Source organism: Pan paniscus, chromosome 1 (assembly GCF_029289425.2).
Source record: "Pan paniscus chromosome 1, NHGRI_mPanPan1-v2.0_pri, whole genome shotgun sequence".
NCBI classification, from domain to species: Eukaryota; Metazoa; Chordata; class Mammalia; order Primates; family Hominidae; genus Pan; species Pan paniscus.
Window position 1 is genome coordinate 14,880,230 of NC_073249.2, and position 20,650 is coordinate 14,900,879.

Sequence of the window (20,650 nt, forward strand, 5' to 3'; positions counted from 1 at the left end):
CTGGCTAATTTTTAAATGTTTATGGAGATGAGGTCTCATCATGTTTCCCAGGCTGGTCTCGAACTCCTGGGCTCAAGTGATCCTCCCATCTTGGCCTCCCAAAGTGCTGGGATTACAGGCATGAGCCACTGTACCTGGCTGGGATATGTGTTTTTAGACGGAAACTGGGTAAGTCATGTCCTTGGTTGCATTCCTGCCTAGCTCTAGACTTATATCAAGTAATGGAGACAATGATGATGATGACATTAATAATAATGATAATCTATAGTATTTATTGAATATTGACACTTATCAGGCAATGTTCTAAGACCTCTGCAGGTATTAATTTATCAGCTCCTTGCTGTACTGTGCTTGGTAGGTAACATGCAACACACTGGGGTATTAGTTCATTATTCAGAGCAGCAGTGACCACTGCGACTACTGCACTGCTTCTGGCTCTGGAATTCGAATCCAATGTCATCGTTTCAAAGACTACTTTGTGAAACAGAAAGATCTTAAAAACCAGTGAGAACTAAAGAATAGCAACGAGCACTGTTTTCTGCCTTCAGGGAACATGTTTCCTGAGGGTCCTCTGTGGGTGGTTGCTTTCTGGGAATTCTGGACAGGTGATTAGCACTTACTCAATAAAAGAACTGAAAATCCACAAAGGTTTCCCCATGGAATGTCATCAAAAGAGCTCCAGTATTCCACTTTGGTAAAGTAGAGGATAATAGGAATGCAGGTGATGAAGAGGATGTTAAACACACCCAAGATGGACAAAAATAAGGCGGCTTCTCCAAACTTAGCACTGCCCAGGAGGAGCTTGAACAAAACCTGTAGGAGAAAGCAGAGGAGGACGGGGTGAAGGCTCACCTCAGACCCCAACATGATGTAAGCAAAGCAGAGTTCACTCCACAACGCTGGGGTTGCACTGCAGGATGGAAACCAGATTCCAGGTGAATTCCATGGGGTTTGGCCTGTGTTCATTTGCTCACATATTCAAATCCCAGGAACATGGCAGCGGAGGGTTGCTCTTTAGCTATACAGAAAGCTTCTTTGGAAGTCATGGGTTTTCATACTAGGTTTGATTTGTCTGTGTTGTGTTCCTGACACTACATCACTCAAAAACATCTGCCATGATTACACATCCTCTCAGAGACCCCTGGAAGGGATCCTGGACCCTGTATGAGCAGGTTGAATACCACTGCTCCCATGATTACGCATCCTCTCAGAGACCCCTAGAAGGGATCCTCGACCCTGTATGAGCAGGTTGAACATCACCGCTCCCAAGAAACAGTGCTCTGGCTGCAAAGATACATTCTGTAAATCAAGGGTGGAGGGATTTTGCTCATCTCTGCTCCATCCCACCATGTCCATTCCAGAAATGGCATGGGTTTTAGTGGAATGCACCAAACTTTTATTTTCTTGCACCTATTCTTTTTTTGCACATCATTTCAGGGGCTTGGAAGGCCGGGAGGAGAGGGTGAATGTGATGGGAGTGGCCAGAAGCTGAACTAAGAGATGCAGATGGCCCCAGGGCAGCTCCTGCGCTGAGTGAGCTGTGGTCCAATTTGAGTCTCTGCATTGTTGTCTCTCTTACTTTTCCTGCTTTCTCCTTGTTCAGCCATTTCCCAACTCATTCATGTATTTCCTGAAAAATGCAGGAAGTAGGAAGGCTTTCAGGAAGTAGTAAATGGCTTTCAGCCTCTCACCTAGGAGTCCCCATGGACAAGTTGCAGGTGGTAGAGGAGTAGGAGACTGGAATCTGAATCAGAATATTGTGTTCATTGTGGATTGTGTTTCTCCCTGTTTTTTGCTTCTCACTAGTCCACAGCTATTTGAGTCTAGCAGAGTATATGTAGCCTTCTAATATTTCCTGCATTTGGACAGTTGCTAGAGTCTCAGAGTGGTGCTAGATTATCACATCTCCTCAGTGAGAGGTACTCAGAGAAAGAAAATGACATGTGTGTCTTCCTCTGTGGGAGGTGAGGGCAGGGAGGTGATGAAGGATAAGGCTGAGTTATTTCATTTTCCCAAACCCAGAACACATGGTACTCACAGAGCTGGGAAAAAAATGCCTTTTCTTATGACTCTCTACAGTACTTAATTATATCAGTCCTATTGTCTGGATCCACAAAGGGCTGAAAAGTCTCAAAACTAAAATCTCATTTCTCATTGAATCTTCTAGGTCAGTTCTCCAACTTGGAGTCCTGAAAATATTTGCATTCTCTGCTATGGATCTTAGGAGAAGGAGAGAGGAGGAGAAGGGAAGTGAGGGGGGAGAGCAGCCAGGGGGCTTGATAAAGTAGGAGGTGAACAGAGAAAGGGACCTGAGTGTGGGAATAAAAATTTGTTTCCTCTAGACCTGAAGCTGGCAAGTGCTTTCCCATGGTTCCCAACATTTCATCAAAATACTTTATTATCCCCGTATTACAGCCGTTGTACTTTTATTTATTTAGCCTTCAAGGCAGTACTTGAAATGCATATGGATTCATAGCGAGCAGTGGTGGCTGCAAAAACTGTGTGGGCAAAGATTTACATGACAAAGCTGCACCAGATATTCAAGTCTTCCCACCCCATAGGGTGGCAAATGATCTGAGCAAACACTGAGCTTGTTCGCTGCCATCAATGATGTCAGGAATCTGACTGTGCGGATGGGCACCACTCATTTTATCCCAGGTGCTGCAACGATGTGGCTACAGATAGGAAGGCCCAGAGAGCCAAAGCCAAGAGCAGTGGCACACCTCCCCCTTGCCCTTGACTGAAGTCTCTGTCTGCCTGTTGCACAGTTGACTCCAGCTATCTAGAGCTGCCTGTCCTGAAGCACAGGTATCATCAGAAGCCGTTGAAAAGTAAAGGACAAGCGATCTAAAGCCGGCTGTGCTGGCTGAGGAGAGCCCAGCCAGCTGAGAAATTTCACTCCCCGGGCGTACCTTGTAGAGGGCAGACATCGATGCTGAGGCCACCACCAGTGCGATGCCAATGACGGAGTGGCTGTGGAAGCCATCAGCGTAGGTCATCATCACAATGCCAGCGATGGCGAGGATGGCGGCCACAATCTGGACAGACGGAAGAAAATGCTGGTCAGGGAAGTCGGGACGGAGTCAGAGGGAGTATGCAAGCGCCAAAGAGCTGGAAATGTGCGTGGGGTTCAGCCACTTGAGGGGAAAGTGGTGTCTCCTTTTTGTTCCTCCTTGGGAGAGCAACAGGCAAAGTCTGACTCCTGTCTAAATTTTTGTTGCTGCTTAGAGAGGGCACTTAGCAAAGCTTGGCTTGACCAAAGAACTGAAACTGCTGGCAGCAGGGAATGGGTGGCATGGTGGTGGCCAGTCACTGCGATTCTTCGGGACCTGAGAAGGAGGTGGTCATAGTTGCAGTGGCAGGTTATTTGGTCATGACAAGCCTGGTAGATAATCCCTGGGAAGCCCCTGGAGATGACCTGAGTTCTTTCCCAGCCTTCTGAAAGTACCTCCTGTGACCTTGCTTTTATGTATTTCATAACTCAACAGGGAAGCCACCAGGAGGACAGCAGATCTTTTCCCCATTTTCTACCCCAGCAGTGGGGCCTGACAGAATGTCACCTGCCAATCAAGGCTACAAATAATGTCCTAACCTTGGAGGTGCAGTTCCTTTCCTTCGTGGCCACAGGCCCCTCCACCCTACCCACCAAGGCTCCCCTCAATCCTGTTATTGTCCTGATGCTGACTTCTCGGATGGGACGGAGGCTTCATGGAGATGTACACATTACTGTCGTGGAAAGTGAAATTGCCAGAGTAAATAGGAGATAAACCATCTGGGACAATATTCCTCAAAGGAGAAAATGCACCAGCACAGAGAATCAATACAAGGACTGATCTGAGGTAGCCATGAAGCTGCGGAAATGTCACCAGGTGGGAGGTGGAGAGGGGGTTGCCGTCAGTAGAACAAATGTGTGCAGGAGAAGTTTCCACTCCTGGATTTACTGAGAATTTTATCCCTCTTATGAACCATTCAAAATCAACTTCAGCTGTCTAAAACAATATCAAATAGCTAAGGTTAACTGAGTGGTCGTAGGATATATGTTTCTATGTATTTTCTCCTTTTATCCTCACAGTAGATATTATCATTCACCTCATTTTGTAGACATGAAAACCTAGGCTCACAGAGGTTAAGTAACTTGCCCAAACCCACACAGCTGGTATGTGGAAGAGCACAGTCAGATTTCAGGTCTGCCTAATTGCAAAGTTGGTGCTTACATATATAAACAGGAATGCATGATTCACATAGGAAGTACTGCCAACCTACTGTTAGATTCAAATTGAGGTTGCCTTAGTAGTTAAAACAAAAGATGTTTAGGTTAGTGAAACATAATGTGGCTTAATCTCATGCAGTATGTCTGAGTTACATACTTCTCTTAGGGTATACCTTATACGCTATGTTTCTATATAATACTGTATCCACCCCTAATGCAGAGGCATTGAGAGAGCAGGTGGTTGTCGTGTAAGAGAGCACTGCCTGGCCCAATCTGTCTGCGTGTTCTTTCTGGTATGGGAATTCACTTGTAGTCAGCCACACCGTTTTGCATCAGATGTATGCCTACATCTCATATTCAAATGCTACATGTACTGTGTAGAAGTGTTCATTAAGAGAAGAAACAGAGATAGCAAGACCATAAGGGAATTTTTCCCCACAAGAAAATAAAAAAGGGAAAAGTGAGAAAGCAGGTGGGGAAAGGGTTGGTTTCTGCTCCAGAGGACACATGTAATGCAAGGGGGCTGTCAGGAACACGCCAAACTGGGCAGGCATCAGAGGACTCCCAACGAAAAGACAGGAGAAAGGAACAGAGAGAAGAAAATGGCCCAATTCCAGATGCTTGGTGCATCTCCCCTTTGGAGATAGCTTTTTTGTTTGTTTGTTTTGAGACGGATTCTTGCTCTGTTGCCCAGGTTGGAGTGCAATGTCACTACCTCGGCTTACTGCAACCTCTGCCTCCAGGGCTCAAGTGATTTTCCTGCCTCAGCCTCCTGAGTAGTTTGTGACTACAGGTGCCCGCCACCACACCTGGCTAAATTTTATATTTTTAGTAGAGACGGGGTTTCACCATGTTGGCCAGGCTAGTCTCAAACTCCTGACCTCAGGTGATCCACACACCTCGGCTTTCCAAAGTGTTGGGATTATAGGCATGAGCCACTGTGCCTGGCCTGGAGCTACCTTTTATTGAGCTACCTGGAGCTACCTTTCCAGGCTTACGGCTGAAGTTGGAGGAAATGAAGGACAGTGAGGGGTGATTTTTTCTGAAGACTTGCAGGGCACATTTCCAACCTCTTCCTCTGTTCTCTATTGATTAAATAATAAACAGCTAAAAGCTTCTGCCTGGGCTGCACTGTGCAGCTAAGCTGGGGGAAGGGACAAAGGGGTAGGAAATGAGAGCATGGTTGGCCATTGACCTTTTGGTCTGTTGAGGAGATAAACATCAGAGGAGCCTGTGCCACCCCATCAGTTCATTCTGACAGGCAGGCAGGGGACTCTGATCTCCTCCTCCACACCTCCCAGCCTTCTCCTGGGGGTGCCGCCCACAAGGCACAGTGTTGACATCCCTGGCTGTGGGCCTTCCACTGTCTGGACATCAGCAGCCCTGCTATGACCGGACCCATGTGCGGGGATGTGAACTAGGGTTCCTACCTCACTCTCAATACCCTGTGGAGCACAGCAGGGTTGGAACGTGCCCTGTGCCTTCGGGAGCAGAGCTCAAGATTCCTTCCTGATGCCTGGAATTCCTGTTAAGTTTCCAGTTCTATCTTTTAAAAAGTATGCACATATGTTACATTTGACACCCTGACACATCTGAGTTTCTGGGTTTTCATGTGACAATATTTTCCTGCCCATTTCCTGCACTAAAACAAACTCTCTAGGAAGGCCAGTCAAGTCCGCCCTGTGGTTCCATGTGCTCCATGTACATCTTCTCCCTACTGGGGCCCCTGGACAGGTGCTGAGGGTGGGTGTGGAATCATGACAACGGAGCTTCCCTGACCTCCCCATGCCTCTCCTTCCTTACACTGTCCTGTCCCCCCCCAGCCCTCAATGCTCCCCACGGAACAATCCTGAAACAAAGGCTGATGGGTCACAGTGGCCCAAGACCGAGATGGGTAAGAGCCACCACCTCTTCTTTGTCTAGGGAACAGTTGGCTGGAGGTAAGGAAGGAACACAGGCCGGGGATTACTGCTTAGCATCTTCATGTCCTCATCCAGCATGGTGACCCACTGTCATAACCTGCCCGGCTGCCAGAGCTCTAGATCTGAGTCCCACGCACCCAGGCCTGAGTCACAGACACACCACTCATCTCCATGACAGTTCTGCTCCCTGCTCCCTGTGGGGCTGAATGGGAAGGCAACGGAAACCTTTGAGCTTTAAAGAGGAGAGAGGAGGGTTAGTGGTGCCCTAGGTGAGGTCTAATCACCGTTCAGACTAGGGCTCCTCCTGCTTAGTCTTGCTAGAAGGTGGCAAGGCCTGGCGCGGTGGTTCACACCTGTAATCCCAGTGCTTTGGGAGGCTGAGGCAGGAAGATTGCTTGGGCCCACGAGTTCAAGACCAGCCTGGGCAACATGGTGAGACTCTGTCTCTACAAAATATGCAAAAAATTAGCTGGGTGTGGTGGCATGCCCCTGACTACCAGCTACTCAGGAGGTTGAGGTGAAAGGATCACTTGAGCCCAGAAGGTTGAGGCTGCAGTGAGCTATGATAGCACCACTGCAATCCAGCCTGGGTGACATAGTGAGATCCTGTCTCTGCAAAAACAAACAAACAAACAAACAAAAAAACCTAAAAAAAAACAAACAACAAAACGTGGCACGTGGCGGGGTGCCTGTTCTCTGCCAAACAGAACCCCATTTGGAAGCTTTTTAGATTTGCACAGCTTCAGGCAATTTTACAAGAGGGAAAAATGGACTGATTTGTAATCATTCTTCCCCCAACTCTTTCCCTCCCAGCTCCTGGCCTGCTCTCATTGACTCAAGGAATACTGGAGTTTGGAGGGAACTGGGGGATCCTCTAGTCCACACCTTCTATGTCTGAGAGTAGAAAGTGGCCTGGGCTGTGAGCTCCACCATTGCCTGTCCACTGTGTCTTCCCCCGTGCTGGGCTCAGGTTGCAGAGGGCAGCCCCCCACACAGAAGGGAGTCAGGACCAGATACCAGATACTGTTTGGGAATGGATGGCCCCTTTTGAAACACTGTGAACATTTTGATTATTGGAAACATCAGCTGGAATCTGATTGAGATGCAAACTGATCTTGGAAAAAGGTCCATGATCCCCAGGAATGTGCCGCTGGGGTTTGAGGACCCCATGGATGACCTCTTAGCTCACCTTCTGGCTCCTTCCCCCGTCCCTTCTGGTTTAAAGACCCTCACTGTGATTGGTGGTCCCGAACAGCCCTGAACAATCGGAGAATCTCACCTCCTATTTCCCTTGACATGGAGGCTGGGGGTGGTCTCACTCAGCCTGGCTGCAGCTAGTGGGCAGTGTGCGCCCAGGGTTCTACCTGCTCTCATCCTACTCTTGCTTTTGCCACATTAAACTGCCTCTCTAAAAGTTCATCCACCAACAAGAGAATTGGGCTGATCCATCAACCCCCTCCAATTGAGAAGGAATAATAAGAATAATGCCATTGAGAAAAGATACCATTTGTTGAGTTTTATGTGTGAGGCATGCATCATCTTATTCTCACAACTGTTTTCTAAGATGAGTAGTAATATTCTCTCCATTTAACAGAGGCTCAGAGACATTTACTAGTCTGCTCAAGGTCCAAACAGCTTATAACAATGGAGCCAAGATCTGTGACCTCGTCACTTGACTCTAGCCTAGGACATCTCCATCGCTGAGCTAGAACCCTGACCTGGAGAACCAGAGAACATACAGAAAGCACACCTAAGCAGAGTCAGATGGCGACACAAGGAGCCACCTTGGCTCCTTCCAAACAGACACTCCAATGGCTTCTCACCCTCTCATACCATACGCGGCCAGGAATCTCCCCAGCATGATAAGACACGTTTGCTTCCTTTTGGATCTGCGCACATGACTTCGACCTATTGATGTTTTCCAGGAACCGTGGCCCTTGTGGTTCCAATAATTGCCTTAATAACACAAGTCTCCTTAGCAGCCAATTCCACAAACATAAGGCTGTGCCTTCAACATGGATTTTTATGTCTGCTTGACTCTCAAGCTCATATGCTCAGCCCTCCAGGATGGAGAACTATGTTAATTCTTTTCAGTCTTTGGAAATTACCTAATGGACAGTGCCAGCCAACCTAGGTCTGAGTGAAGTCTGAGCGGTCCCATGCACCAGTTAGATATTATCTTGGAACTAAATCTCCATCTGTTTATCAAGGAGAATCTCTCAGTCCCTTTGGCACATGGCAGTGTCTCATGATGGATTTTGCTAGCTCTCTGAACTCCTGAAGAAGAGAAGAGGGAGTTCCAACACAACCTGTGGGAGGAAGCTCTTAGATGACTGGTCATGCACTTCTGAGAGGAATAATGATTATTAGAGAGACTCATAACTGCACAGTGCTTTGCAAATTACAAAATGCCATCAATGCCATCACCGACACTGGCTCCTGGGATCTTCATTCAGTGTCAGTCTAGTACCAAAGGCCTTCAACACAAAACTTTGCTCAGTACATAGTGATCAGCAACAGACCAAACCAATCAAGTGGCCACCATGGCCGGAATGTGCCATATTCTGAGGATGACTCTTGGGTGGGGGGTTGGAGGGGTCTTATCCATGTATAGCAGTAAAGATCTGGAAGCATCATGTTGCTTTCTATGAATTTAGGAGTACTTTTCAAGTTTTTCACACCTCCTTCTCTTAACCTCAAAAAAAATGGGTTTCTTCTGCTAGATGCAGAATTAACCTTGAAGCTTCTCTTCCCAGGAACAGGGTCTCATTTGGAATTTTCTAGGGACATCTGAGTCATGCCAAAAATTTCCATAAATTCTCCTGGCTCTTTACATCAAAATAAAGTCAGGAAGGACATGGGTGGGTGGCAGGGGGGCCCAGGACATTCAGATCTTCAGCATCGAGTCAGGCAGCCTGCTGGGTGGCTCACTGTGAGAAGTATCTGCATTTCTTGCAGAGATGCATCAGATCATTTATTTGCTGAAAGCTTTTCTGGTGGCACAGAGAGTGAGTTTTTAATTCCAAAATTAACATTAAGCCTCAAAACAAATTTTCCCCCTACTGCAAGCTAAAAATATAACTCAGAAGTTGACTCACGTCCCCACTGCTGTTTGGGTAACTTAGGTGGGTGTGAATGCACCATTAGGGTGATGTCATTGTTCCCAGGACAATGAGGGAAGGACGGAAGTAGAGGGCCCCGCACTGGTGGCCAGCAGGGTTTACTTTCATGGGACTGCCCCTCAAACCGGCTCTTAGCTTTGTGGCTGAAGGGGAAAGCTGTACACTAACTACAGGAGAACTAGCGGCCTGGCTAAATGCTCTCGGCGCTGGTTTGTAGCAAGGTGATGACGGGGCAGTGACAGCTCCTGGCCACAAGAGGGAGCCAGTCAGAAGTCTCTAGGGTTCTGCCCTGTGCGAAACTTCACCTGCTTCTTTTATTCGGGGGAATCTCTCTGTATTTCAGCTGATATTTGATAGTGCACGTGTCCTATTTCATACAGTTGTTATGAAATCCGACGAGCTAACTTTGACTAGCTTCTAATGTAATTGACTGGGTCTCGGTTGTAAAATGAGAGGTAATTCAAGGGATATAATTTCACTCCCCCTTCGTCATTGGTTAGAAGGAAGTGAAGCTGGCCCTTCACAGTTGGGACTTAGCATGAGTGTGTCTGGCCAACTCTGGCTGTGTACACAAGGCCCAGGCAAAGGGCCAAGACTGCATGCACGCATGGATGCCGAAGGATCCTTTGGGTTTCACGCACATCCTCACCCGAGACTGGCAGTGTTAGCAGAAAGCTCCAGGCTGCAGGGCACGGTCATGCCACGCCCTACAGCCGGGAAAGCCGCCCATGAGAGACGGGGTGAGCACGCAGAGAGCGGAGCACATCGCCATTCCCAGGCTGGGTCCCCGACTGGCACACACTTTAGGGAATGCTTGTTGAAATGCTTGAAATGAAAGGTGCTTTAATGAATGCTTGTCTAGTATGGTTTGCAAGCAAGAAGGTTGGCAAGGCACACCAAGAACCGGGCCCTCTGCTGGGCTCATTTTCTGCTGCAAATCAGAAGGAAAGTGGTCAGCAGCTTATGCTCATGGTCCAGCACATGGAGCTAAGCAAGCCGATGGGCAGGTTTTGGTTGACATGACTGAGTGAGGAAGACAGATAATAAGGAACTTACCCTCACTCCCATGAATCTGTCCCTGAGAACGATCCATGAGAGCAAGAACACAAAAGCTTTGTTGCAGCAGAACAACACGGAGACATCCGTAGTGTTTATTTTCTTTATTGCATGTAAGTACAGGTAGTTTGTGAGTGTCCAAAGAACACCAAAGGGTGCTGCCTTGGTAAAAAACACCTTCAAAGTCAAGCCATTGTCTCCAAAAAATCGACAGCATTCCCTAAAACAAGGAAAGAGAGGCATTGTTATTATTTTCCTGGGTTCAGACAGACCATTTATTTCCTATACCAAGTTATTTTTTTAAGCAAATATAGGAAGGGGCAGGGTTCTAAAATTTATTATTTTTAATAAACATCTTTCTATTAAAGCCCTTCAACCTATTGCTTTAGTCCACTGAAACAAATGTTGCACAGTGATCTAATGTCACAGATTCTTCCTTCTGTTCATGTTAAGCTTGGAATTTATGGTTCTATACAGAAGGTAATGTTGGTGTGTTATCTGACCCGAAGGCCTAATTCTATGGTGATTGACTGAGGGATTCTGTCACTTGCTGAGTGAGAGAAGGGGGTCACTAAACCTTTTTGGGGGTGGGGGTTGTGGGAGAAGGACGGTAATGGAGGAGGATGGATGCTCTAAGACAGGGTGTCTAATCTTTTGGCTTTTCGGGGTCACATTAGAAAAAGAATTGTCTTAGGCCACATACAAACTACACTAACACTAACGATAGCTGATGAGCTACAAAAAGAAATCGCAAAAAAAAAAAATCTCATAATGTTTTAAGAAAGTTTACAAATTTGTGTTGGGCCTCATTCAAAGCCAGCCTGGACCACATGTGGCCTGTGGGACAGGGGTTGGACAAGCTTGCTCTAAGAGAACACATTGAAACATAGTTTTAAAAAATGTTGCCCTCAGTTGGAATTATCTTTGTGATCAGGCAGGGGCAGTCACTTCTTGGGTATATCTAATACATTTTGGCTATGATACGAATAGTGTTAACTCGTGACCTGTTTTCTCCCTGAGGCCATTTTTAGGGTACCTATTCCACCATGTGGAAGCCCCACTTCTCTAAGACACTATCTAGCACAGGAAGAATAAGCAGATCCAAAAGTTCAGAGTCTAACGCGGGAATGAGATGAGGAAACATCTGTAGAAGAAAGTCTTTTGATGCCATTCTAGAGTCTAGGGGGAAGGATCACAGATAGTTCAAAAAATCTTTAAGAAAATTAAAGCCAGTCTTCTACATGCAGAAGAAGGAAGTAGAGGAGGCCGTGGGGAGCTCGGGTGTGGAGAAAGGCCACTGAGAAGGCTTGGTTGAGAACTGCCTCTTTCCTTGACTGTTGGGGAGTGAAGATCATTGCTGGGTTGGGCCCGATGAGCCAGGCAAGGAGATGGACAAGTGAGGAGGCACTGCTTCATGGAAGTCCCTGTCCAGGCTCATGGACATGGTGCAGCACTGCCACAGCTGGGGATGGCCCGCCAGCCAGGAAGGGAGTCAGCCTGCTAGTGATCTAGAAATAGACTCAGTCCCAAATGAACTGCCACGAGAACAAAAGAAAAGACATCTCTAGAATAAACCAAATGCACTAGGTTGGGGGAATAGCTCTGGTCTGTGCCACTTAATATTAAAATGCAGAGAAAAAGGAGGAAAATTAAAACAAGAGTCAAAGGGGATTGGGTAAGATTTTAAATTTAATTTTACTGTCTAGTCTTCCTATCAATCTAGAAGGAAATCTGTCTTTGTTCATGACTCAACTATGGGATGTCCATAGCAGGAACAGGAAAACTCCTTAGAGAAAGGCATGAGAGCCTGGGATACTGAGGGAGGAGAAACACACTTACCGTTTTGTGGAGTCTGGTGCAGTTTGGCCACCTCTCTCTGTACACAGAGTCCTATGTTGCTTCTGAACAAACCGGGGCCAGGTAAAACATTCACTTCACTAAATTTATCATGAAACCGATTCAACTGAATTGATTCCATTTTGGCTTTATATAGCTGCAACCCTCATCTAACTGAGAGGCTGATATTTCTGTTTGCCATGTAATTTTCATACAGTATTCCAGCTACATTTACTATGGGGTTTTCCCAAGCCCCTGTCTGCAGAACAGTCTGTTCCCCCAGGAACTGACCGTGAATGATGGCTTCCTTTATGTTTGTGATTATGGTGGCTACAAAGTGATGCTGGTCCATTGAGTATGACCAAAAAAAAATACAAATATTCTTTCTGGCCATTAATGTCAATCTATCTCCACTATACTTAGAGGTTTCCCTTTCTAAGAGAAGAACATCATGCAAGCAGAATTTCCAAGTTCCACCTGGCTCACTGTCATGGAAAACAATTCATCTTCTGGAAGGGGCCATCCAAGGCTAACTGGGCAACCTACTTCCTCTTTGAAAATCCATATTTGACTCCTCCAAAGCCTGATCATTGTAGGTGGGATGGAGAGGGGAGGTAGGGCACAGATATGGCTTGGTATTGATGGCCCAAGTTGCTGGAAATGGGGAGAGAGTGGGAATCCCATCCTGGAGATGAAAAAGGTGAGACTCCGAGGCCTGGCAGAGTCCTGCTGGCCCTTTAAGGCCTCATGGCCAGGAGATCACAGCTTAGATTGGTGGGTCTTGGTTCTAATGAGACCAAGACAATTGGCCCCCTGGACTGGTGAGCTTTGTGATATTTTGAGACCAAAGACTATGCACTAGTCTTCAGTGCTAAGAGATTAGCGCACAGTCTTCGGTCTTAAAATAGCATAATATTGGCCCGCAGCGGTGGCTCACACCTGTAATCCTAGCACTTTGAGAGGCCGAGGCAGGTCAGCTAAGGTCAGGAGTTTGAGACAAGCCTGGCCAACATGGTGAAACCCTGTCTCTACTAAAAATTCAAAAATTAGCCAGGAATGGTGGTGAGCACCTGTAATCCCAGCTACTCGGGAGCCTGAGGCAGGAGAATCACTTGAACCCGGGAGGTGGAGGTTGCAGTGAGCTGAGATTGCACCATTGCACTCCAGCCTAAGTGACAAGAGCGAAACTCCATCTCAAAAAACAAACAAACAAAAAAACCCAGCACAATATCTCAGGATCTGGCTGGCCCATGTACGTCCTTGATTGCAAGGGAACCCAAGACAGATGATGAACATGAATCCATTTCTGCCAGAGATCTCCCTCTTCTTGGTATACAAATGGAGCACAGTCAACACTCTCTTGACTGACGCCCACATTACTGACGGGACAGTCTAACGCCCTTCATTCCTTCTGCTCACTGATGCTGCTGGCAGGCTTAAGACTAGAGGGTGGCAGGTTACTTCCAGAACACTCAAGTCCTTCTGTTCCTATGGATTGAGTCACATACAAAGATTAGATGTATTTACTTCTGATCCTGCTTGTGCCAGTTAGCTGTTCTTGGTATTTCAATTACACGGTTTAATTATTTCATAAACCAATGAAATATGAGTGGGAAACGAAAGCTTTTTTTCCATGAAATCTAAATTGAGAGCTTCAAGAAAGACTTAATAAAAATAAGCAATACTAGGCTGGGGGCGGTGGCTCACGCCTGTAATCCCAGCACTTTGGGAGGCCAAGGTGGGTGGATGACAGGGTCAGGAGATCGAGACCAGCCTGACCAACATGGTGAAACCCCATTTCTACTAAAAACACAAAAAAATTAGCCAGGCATGGTGGTGCGCGCCTGTAGTCCCAGCTACTTGGGAGACTGAGGGAGGGGAATCGCTTGAACCTGGAAGGCGGAGGTTGCAGTGAGCCAAGGTGGTGCCACTGCATTCTAGCCTGGTGACAGAGCAAGACTCTGTCTCAAAAAAAAAAAAGCAATACTGCTACTGAATATTTAATTATTCAATAGAATTATTCAAAGAAACATGGTAAAAGAAAAAATGGTAAAAATCTATAAGTTCTGCACTCATATTATTTGACAAATACTTACATACTTATGTTCTTAGTACTCTTTAAAGAATCCTAGCTGGGATAGCCTGTCTTGACTTCATATTCTAACTTTTCTATGAATTTCTAAAATTTGGTTATATCACACATTTAGGGATGAGGATGGCTTATCATTTAATTCATATCAACAAACACTGGTTTAGCACTTGCCATTCCCACAATTCTAGACAAGGCCTTGTGGCTGATACAGAAAAGTAAACTTTTTAAGCTAAGGAAGCTTTTCTTTTAAACTAAGATGAATTATTTCTTTTGTAATTTCCTCCACTTCAGTTTTTCTATTTAGTTTTTTTCTATTTCAGTTTTTCTGGTGCTTCTTTTAGTTTGATATTGGATCTTTTGGTTTGATCTTCTAATTTTCTTTTTTCCTTCTCGCTTTCTCTATCTTATTTTATGGGAGATTATCTTGACTTTATATGCCAACTCTTCTATTACATTTTAAATATTGGTATCCTACATTTAATTTTCAAGAGCAGCCCCTGCTCATGAGAAGGTGTAATTGGGGAGATAAAATTTATCCTTCCACAGGAGGCAATGCAAGCCTAACATATTCACATAGGAGATAGATGGTGTGGAATATAATGATGCTACAGTGGAGAGGTGGGCTGACTGGATAAGTCCTCATAAAAATGTGGATTTTGAGCTGAACCGAAGGACTAAAGGACAGGAAGGATTTATATAGGTATGTGCGTGGGGTGGCAGAGAGATAATATCCTTGCAGAGATAAGAGAAGATATTGTATCTATGAAACAAGAACAAATGGTTATTAAAAAGGATATAATCTTGGAAATTAAATATATGATATAACTACATTTTAAAAATTAATAGACATTTTGGGAGGCCAAGGCGGGCAGATCACTTGAGGTCAGGAGTTCAAGACCAGCCTGGCCAATATGGTGAAACCCTGCCTCTACTAAAAAAATATAAAAATTAGCTGGTGTGGTGGTACGCACCTGTAGTCCCAGCTACTTGGGAGGCTGAGGCATGAGAATCGCTTAAACCTTGGAGGTGGAGGTTGCAGTGAGCCAAGATCATGCCACTGTACTCCAGCCTGTGTAACAGAGCAAGACTCTGTCTCAAAAAAAAAATAATTAATAGAAAAGTTGGAATATAAAGTCGAAATAATCTCCCATAAAATGAGAGAGAGAGGGAGAGAGGAAGAAGGAAGGAAGGAAGGAAGGAAGGAAGGAAGAAAGGAAGGAAGGAAGGAAGGAAGGAAGGAAGGAAGGAAGGAAGGAAAGAAGGAAGGAAGGAAGGAAGGAAGGAAGGATAAAATTAGAAGATTAAACCAGAAAGTCCAATATCAAACTAAAGGAAACCCCAGAAGGAGCAAACAGAAAAAATGAAGTGGAGGAAATTACAAAATAAATCATTCAAGACAGTTTCTCAGAACTGAAAGACATGAATCTTCATAATGTAAGGGGCCACCAAGTACCAACAAAATGAATAAAGAAAGAACCACAACAAAGCACCTATTTGTAAAATAAAGGTATAAAGAGAAAACCTAAAATCTCCCAAGAGAAATAAAACAAACAAGGTCAAGAAATAGGAAATTGTAATTTCATCAGACACCACCACAACCAAAATGGAAGCTAGACAATCATGGCACAACGCATTAACATTTTTGAAGGAAATTTTTTTTTCCAGCCAGAATTCTATCACCAATCAATTATCAATCAAAGGTGGAGGTAGATTGAGGTCATTTTCAGCTATGCAGTCCTCAACAGCGGTGTCTCCCAAGCCACCGGAGGACAGGCTGCACCAAAGCAAGGGTGTAGACCAAGGAGGAGAAAGATGTGGCAGCTGGAAGCAGGCCATCTCTACATGGGCAAGAGAGAAAGTGGGTCCCAGCATCAGCAGGGTGCTCTGCTGCAGACCGGGAACCGCAGAAGGCTCCTGGAGGAGATTCTCTGAGGAAGTCTTGTGATTAAGCAAGAACAGGGAAAATAGTGATAGGCTTTTGAGGTGGCAGAACGTTTAGGGGAAAAAATAGCAATCATTACATGGAAATCAAGATGAATGAGACAAAAGAGGGAAATATTGTTGGCAGGAGAAATGACAGGTTTTTCACAAAAGGAGGCAGAGTCAGTGAACAACATATGTGTGCTTATGATAATGCAAACACTATTAACTAAAAATTGGGATATTATTATGTTGGGGGTGGGGAAGAAAGGGTAGGGTGAGATAGAAATCAGAGGATGTCTATGTTTAAGAAATACTGAGATAAAAATTTAATTTAGCTAAATTGGTATAAATACTAGAGAAAAGTATCCGCAAGAATTGAGGGTGGCTGAGAGTAGGCAGATGTGGAGCTAGAAGAAGTTGCTCCTTTTTACCATAATTCTTTTACTACTATTTTGCTTTTCCAGAGTATGTGCATGCATTGAATTGCTAAAATTAAGTTAATTAAAAACACATAAGAGAGAGGTAAAGTTTCTGCGGTTGAAGCTGAAATGTGGGCACTCAGACAGCTTTGAGGGGTGCAGTTTGAAAACCACAGAGAGAGAGAGAAGCCCTGCAATTAACAGTGAAGGATGCCACAGCCCAGACAGACGAAAAGACCCACTCAAGTTCAAACAGATGTTAGTAGCGGAGCCAAACCTGCAGCCTGGGCTTATTCCTCAGTGAACACTCTTATGTTCCTCTTTTTCCCGTACCCATTTCATCACCATTTAAACATGTCTAAGCTTTTCCAACTTTAACATACCCCTGTACAAAAACAAGCCTCTCACCCGCCCCTTTCCTCTGTTCCCCTTTTTCATAGCCACACTTTTCAGAATAGCCATCTACGCTCAAGTTCTCCATGACCTTGCCTTCCTCACTGTCCAGCTACTCTAGTCCGTGCCTGCTCCCCACACTCATTCAAACCCCTGGACCAACTCTGAATGACCTTCACATTGCCAATTCCAGAAGGCACTTTTGGGTGTTCATCTTACTCTGAGAAGCCTCCTACATTGTTGACTGTTTCTCCCTGAAACACCCTCTTAGCTTCCAACTCAGCACAGTCCCCAAAGTTTCCTTTGACCTCTCCACATCCTTCTAGACTTCCTCTGTAGGCCTTCTTTGGTATTTTTCTTTTTTCTTTTAATTTCTTCTAAAAAAAAAAAAAAACAACCCAGGATACATGTGCAGAATGTGCAGGTGTGTTACATAGGTACATGCGTGCCATGGTGGTTTGCTGCACCTATTGACCCGTCCTCTCAGTTCCCTTCCCTCATCCCTCATCCTTCAACAGGCCCTGGTGTGTGTTGTTCCCCTCTCTGTGTCCACGTGTTCTCAATGTTCAAATCCCACTTATGAGTGAGAAAGTGGGGTATTTGGTTTTCTGTTCCTGTGTTAGTTTGCTGAGGCTGATGGCTTCCAGCTTCATCCATGTTCCTGCAAAGGACATGATCTCATTTGTTTTCATGGCTGCATAGTATTCCATGGTGTATATGTACTGCACTTTCTTTATCCAGTCTATCATTGATGGGCATTTGGGTTGGTTCCATGTCTTTGCTATTGTAAATAGTGCTGCAATAAACATATGTGTGCATGTGCTTTTATAGTAGAATGATTTAGATTCCTTTGTGTATATACTCAGTAATGGGATTGCTGGGTCAAATAGTATTTCTGGTTCTAGATCCTTGAGGAATTACTGCACTGTATTCCACAACATTTGAACTAATTTACATTCCCACCAAGAGTGTAAAAGTTCCTATTTCTCCACAGCCTCACCAGCATCTGTTGTTTCCTGACTTTTTAATAATTGCCATTCTGACTGGCATGAGATGGTATCGCATTCTGATTTTGATTTGCATTTCTCTGATGATCAGTGATGTTGAGCATTTTTTTCATATGTTTGTTGGCCGTGTAAATGTCTTCTGTTGAGAAGTGTCTGTTCATATCCTTTGCCCACTTTTTGATGGGGTTGTCTTTTTCTTGTGCATATGTTTAAGTTCCTTGTAAATTCTGGATGTTAGACCTTTGTCAGATGGGTAGATTGCAATACCACCCTGAACACGCCCGATCTTGTCTGTTCTTTGATATTTTCTTAGGGTTCTCTTCAACCTACAAATAGTCACTGAGCAATGTCATCTATTGTCATGGTTTTAAAGCCCAGCTGACGACTCTTTAATCAGGACACTTTAAAAAATCTGATACCACCCTTGCCTGGACATTCCCAGATGCCTCAAATTCAGCCTTCCCAAATAAACTCAGTGTCTTTCCCCTGCATCCTCAATCCCGAGATGCTACCATGATTCATGTTTCTACCCAGGCCAGATACTTAAGAATCATTTTTAGCTTCTCCTTTTTCGTCTTCACATCTAATTTATCACCATGGCCTATAGATTATTTCTACTAAATATTTTATTCTCATGGTCAGTACCCTGGCCCAAGCCCTTATTCTCTCTCACTTCAACTACTGCTGCTGGAGACTAGTTAAGCTTCTCTCTTCACTGCTGTCCCTCCTCCAATCCGATTCATTCCATTTTCCACACTACACTCAGAGAGATCCTCCTCTTCCCTGGCCTTCCATTAGGATAATGGCCAACCTCTTTGGTTGGTTAATTTCCATCAATTGGGTATCAGCTCCTATATCCCCTTCAGTGAAGTGTTCCTGACACATGGTCCCATAATGCCCTGTCTTCCTCATCATAGTGTACAGGACCCTTATTGTAATTGCACTTTATTGTAATAGCAGCTTATTTAATTGTCCAACTTCTTCACTAGAACATACACTCTGTGTGGTGGTTATACTTTTGCTTCATATTATGTCCTCATAGCCTAGCATATAATACATGTTCACGAATAATTTTTTTACAGAATGCATGCACTTACTCCTTTATGGAGGACCAGAGGTTTTTCAAACAATGAAGCATGGGGCCATTTGTCTTAAAAAGTCCCAGGGAGCTGTTAAAAATACAATTGCTTGGATTTGACCCCAGACATACTTAATCATACTGTCCAGTGAGGGGCCAAGAATTTTGTAGAGAATGGTGCAGTTTATATGTGGGATGCATTCTTGACAGCATGCCATCATTCAAAATTTACAAATCTTGACTAGTTTTCCCCCAGTAGCACTGCGTTTCTGTTCGTCAGCCAGTTAATGTTAACACCATTACCTGGCATTTATAGTTCACTTGGCCTTCCAGAATTGGTATTGTGATTCCTGTTTAGCTTTTAAAATCTCAGAGAAGTCACATTATTTGAAATTTTATGCATACATAAAACATGTCATAGTTATATTTTTTTACTGCAAATTTGCATTAAATGTGAACTTCATTGTATTTTTTAAAAATTTCCAGATTATTTTCATGAACAAATTTGAATTCAAAGGTTCATGCTCTTTTCTCTCTCTTTCTCCGTTTTCTTTCTTTCTCTCTTTTAAAAAGTTCTTCTAAATTTTTAATTGTGGTAAAATACATATAACATTTACAATCTTAACAATTTCTTTTTTCTTCTCTCTCTTTTTTTTTTTTTTTTTTTTTTGAGATGGAGTCTTGCTCTATCGCTCAGGCTGGAGTGCAGTGGTGCAATCTCAGCTCACTGCAAACTCTGCCTCCCAGGTTCATGCCATTCTCCTGCCTCAGCCTCCAGAGTTGGTGGGACTACAGGCGCCTGCCACCATGCCCGGCTAATTTTTTGTATTTTTAGTAGAGATGGGGTTTCACCGTGTTAGCCAGGATGATCTCAATCTCCTGACCTCATGATCTGCCTGCCTTGGCCTCCCAAAGTGCTGGGATTACAGGTGTGAGCCACCACGCCTGGCCTGCTTTGTTACTTTTTATTGATGACAGGCTGTGTAAAGAAAATTGTAGGGCTCTGAATGATGTCATTTTCTTCTGGTGTAGATTTAGTTTTTTCTGGCATGAGGATCACCTTGACTGGCTCATACTAGTCAATTTCTGTTTTTCCCCCTTTACTCTTGGGTCATAGAACTTTCGTTGGTCTCAACTAAAAGTATTGGTTGTTTACAAGGGCTTCTCCCAGTTGGTGGGTTTGAACTCTAGTTTTTCTCCCCAGGACTATGAGACTACTAAAGTCTTTGCCTTGGTGGATGCTTTTTTTGTTTGGTTCCTCCTTGTCTGATCCCAAACATTCAGTTTAGGTATCAGTCAATGCCTTGAGGGGTAACAGCACATGGAATTTAAATTGACTTCTGTTGAGTTCTTCTCTTCTGTGATCCTGAATCAATCTCAATCCATGGCTAGGTTGCCAGCCTTGAATTTCTAGCTTTTTGTCCTCCCAGCCTAATGAATGCTGTAAGTTCCATGCTGCTGGTTTCTGTTTGGCTTCTATGACACACAATGTGAACTGGAAAATTCTATAAGAAGGCAAAGCACCAGCAAATGTATGGCTGCCCTCCTCTGTGTCCCTTCACTCTGGATCCTGGTACTTTAAATCCTGGCTG

At 44.6% G+C, this 20,650-nt stretch overlaps 1 protein-coding gene across 2 annotated transcripts in view; it reads right to left on the bottom strand.

Moving 5' to 3' along the window:
- The window catches only part of SLC35F3 (solute carrier family 35 member F3), a 424,209-nt gene that overhangs the window by 4,929 nt on the left and 398,630 nt on the right, over positions 1–20,650 (bottom strand). For both annotated transcript variants that reach the window (XM_003824486.5, XM_003824485.5), the window contains 3 exons: positions 10,311–10,530; positions 2,913–3,038; positions 621–813 (listed from right to left, as the gene is read on the bottom strand). In XM_003824486.5, coding sequence (XP_003824534.3) covers positions 621–813; positions 2,913–3,038; positions 10,311–10,530 — 539 coding nt within the window. The remainder of the gene's footprint in view (positions 1–620; positions 814–2,912; positions 3,039–10,310; positions 10,531–20,650) is intronic.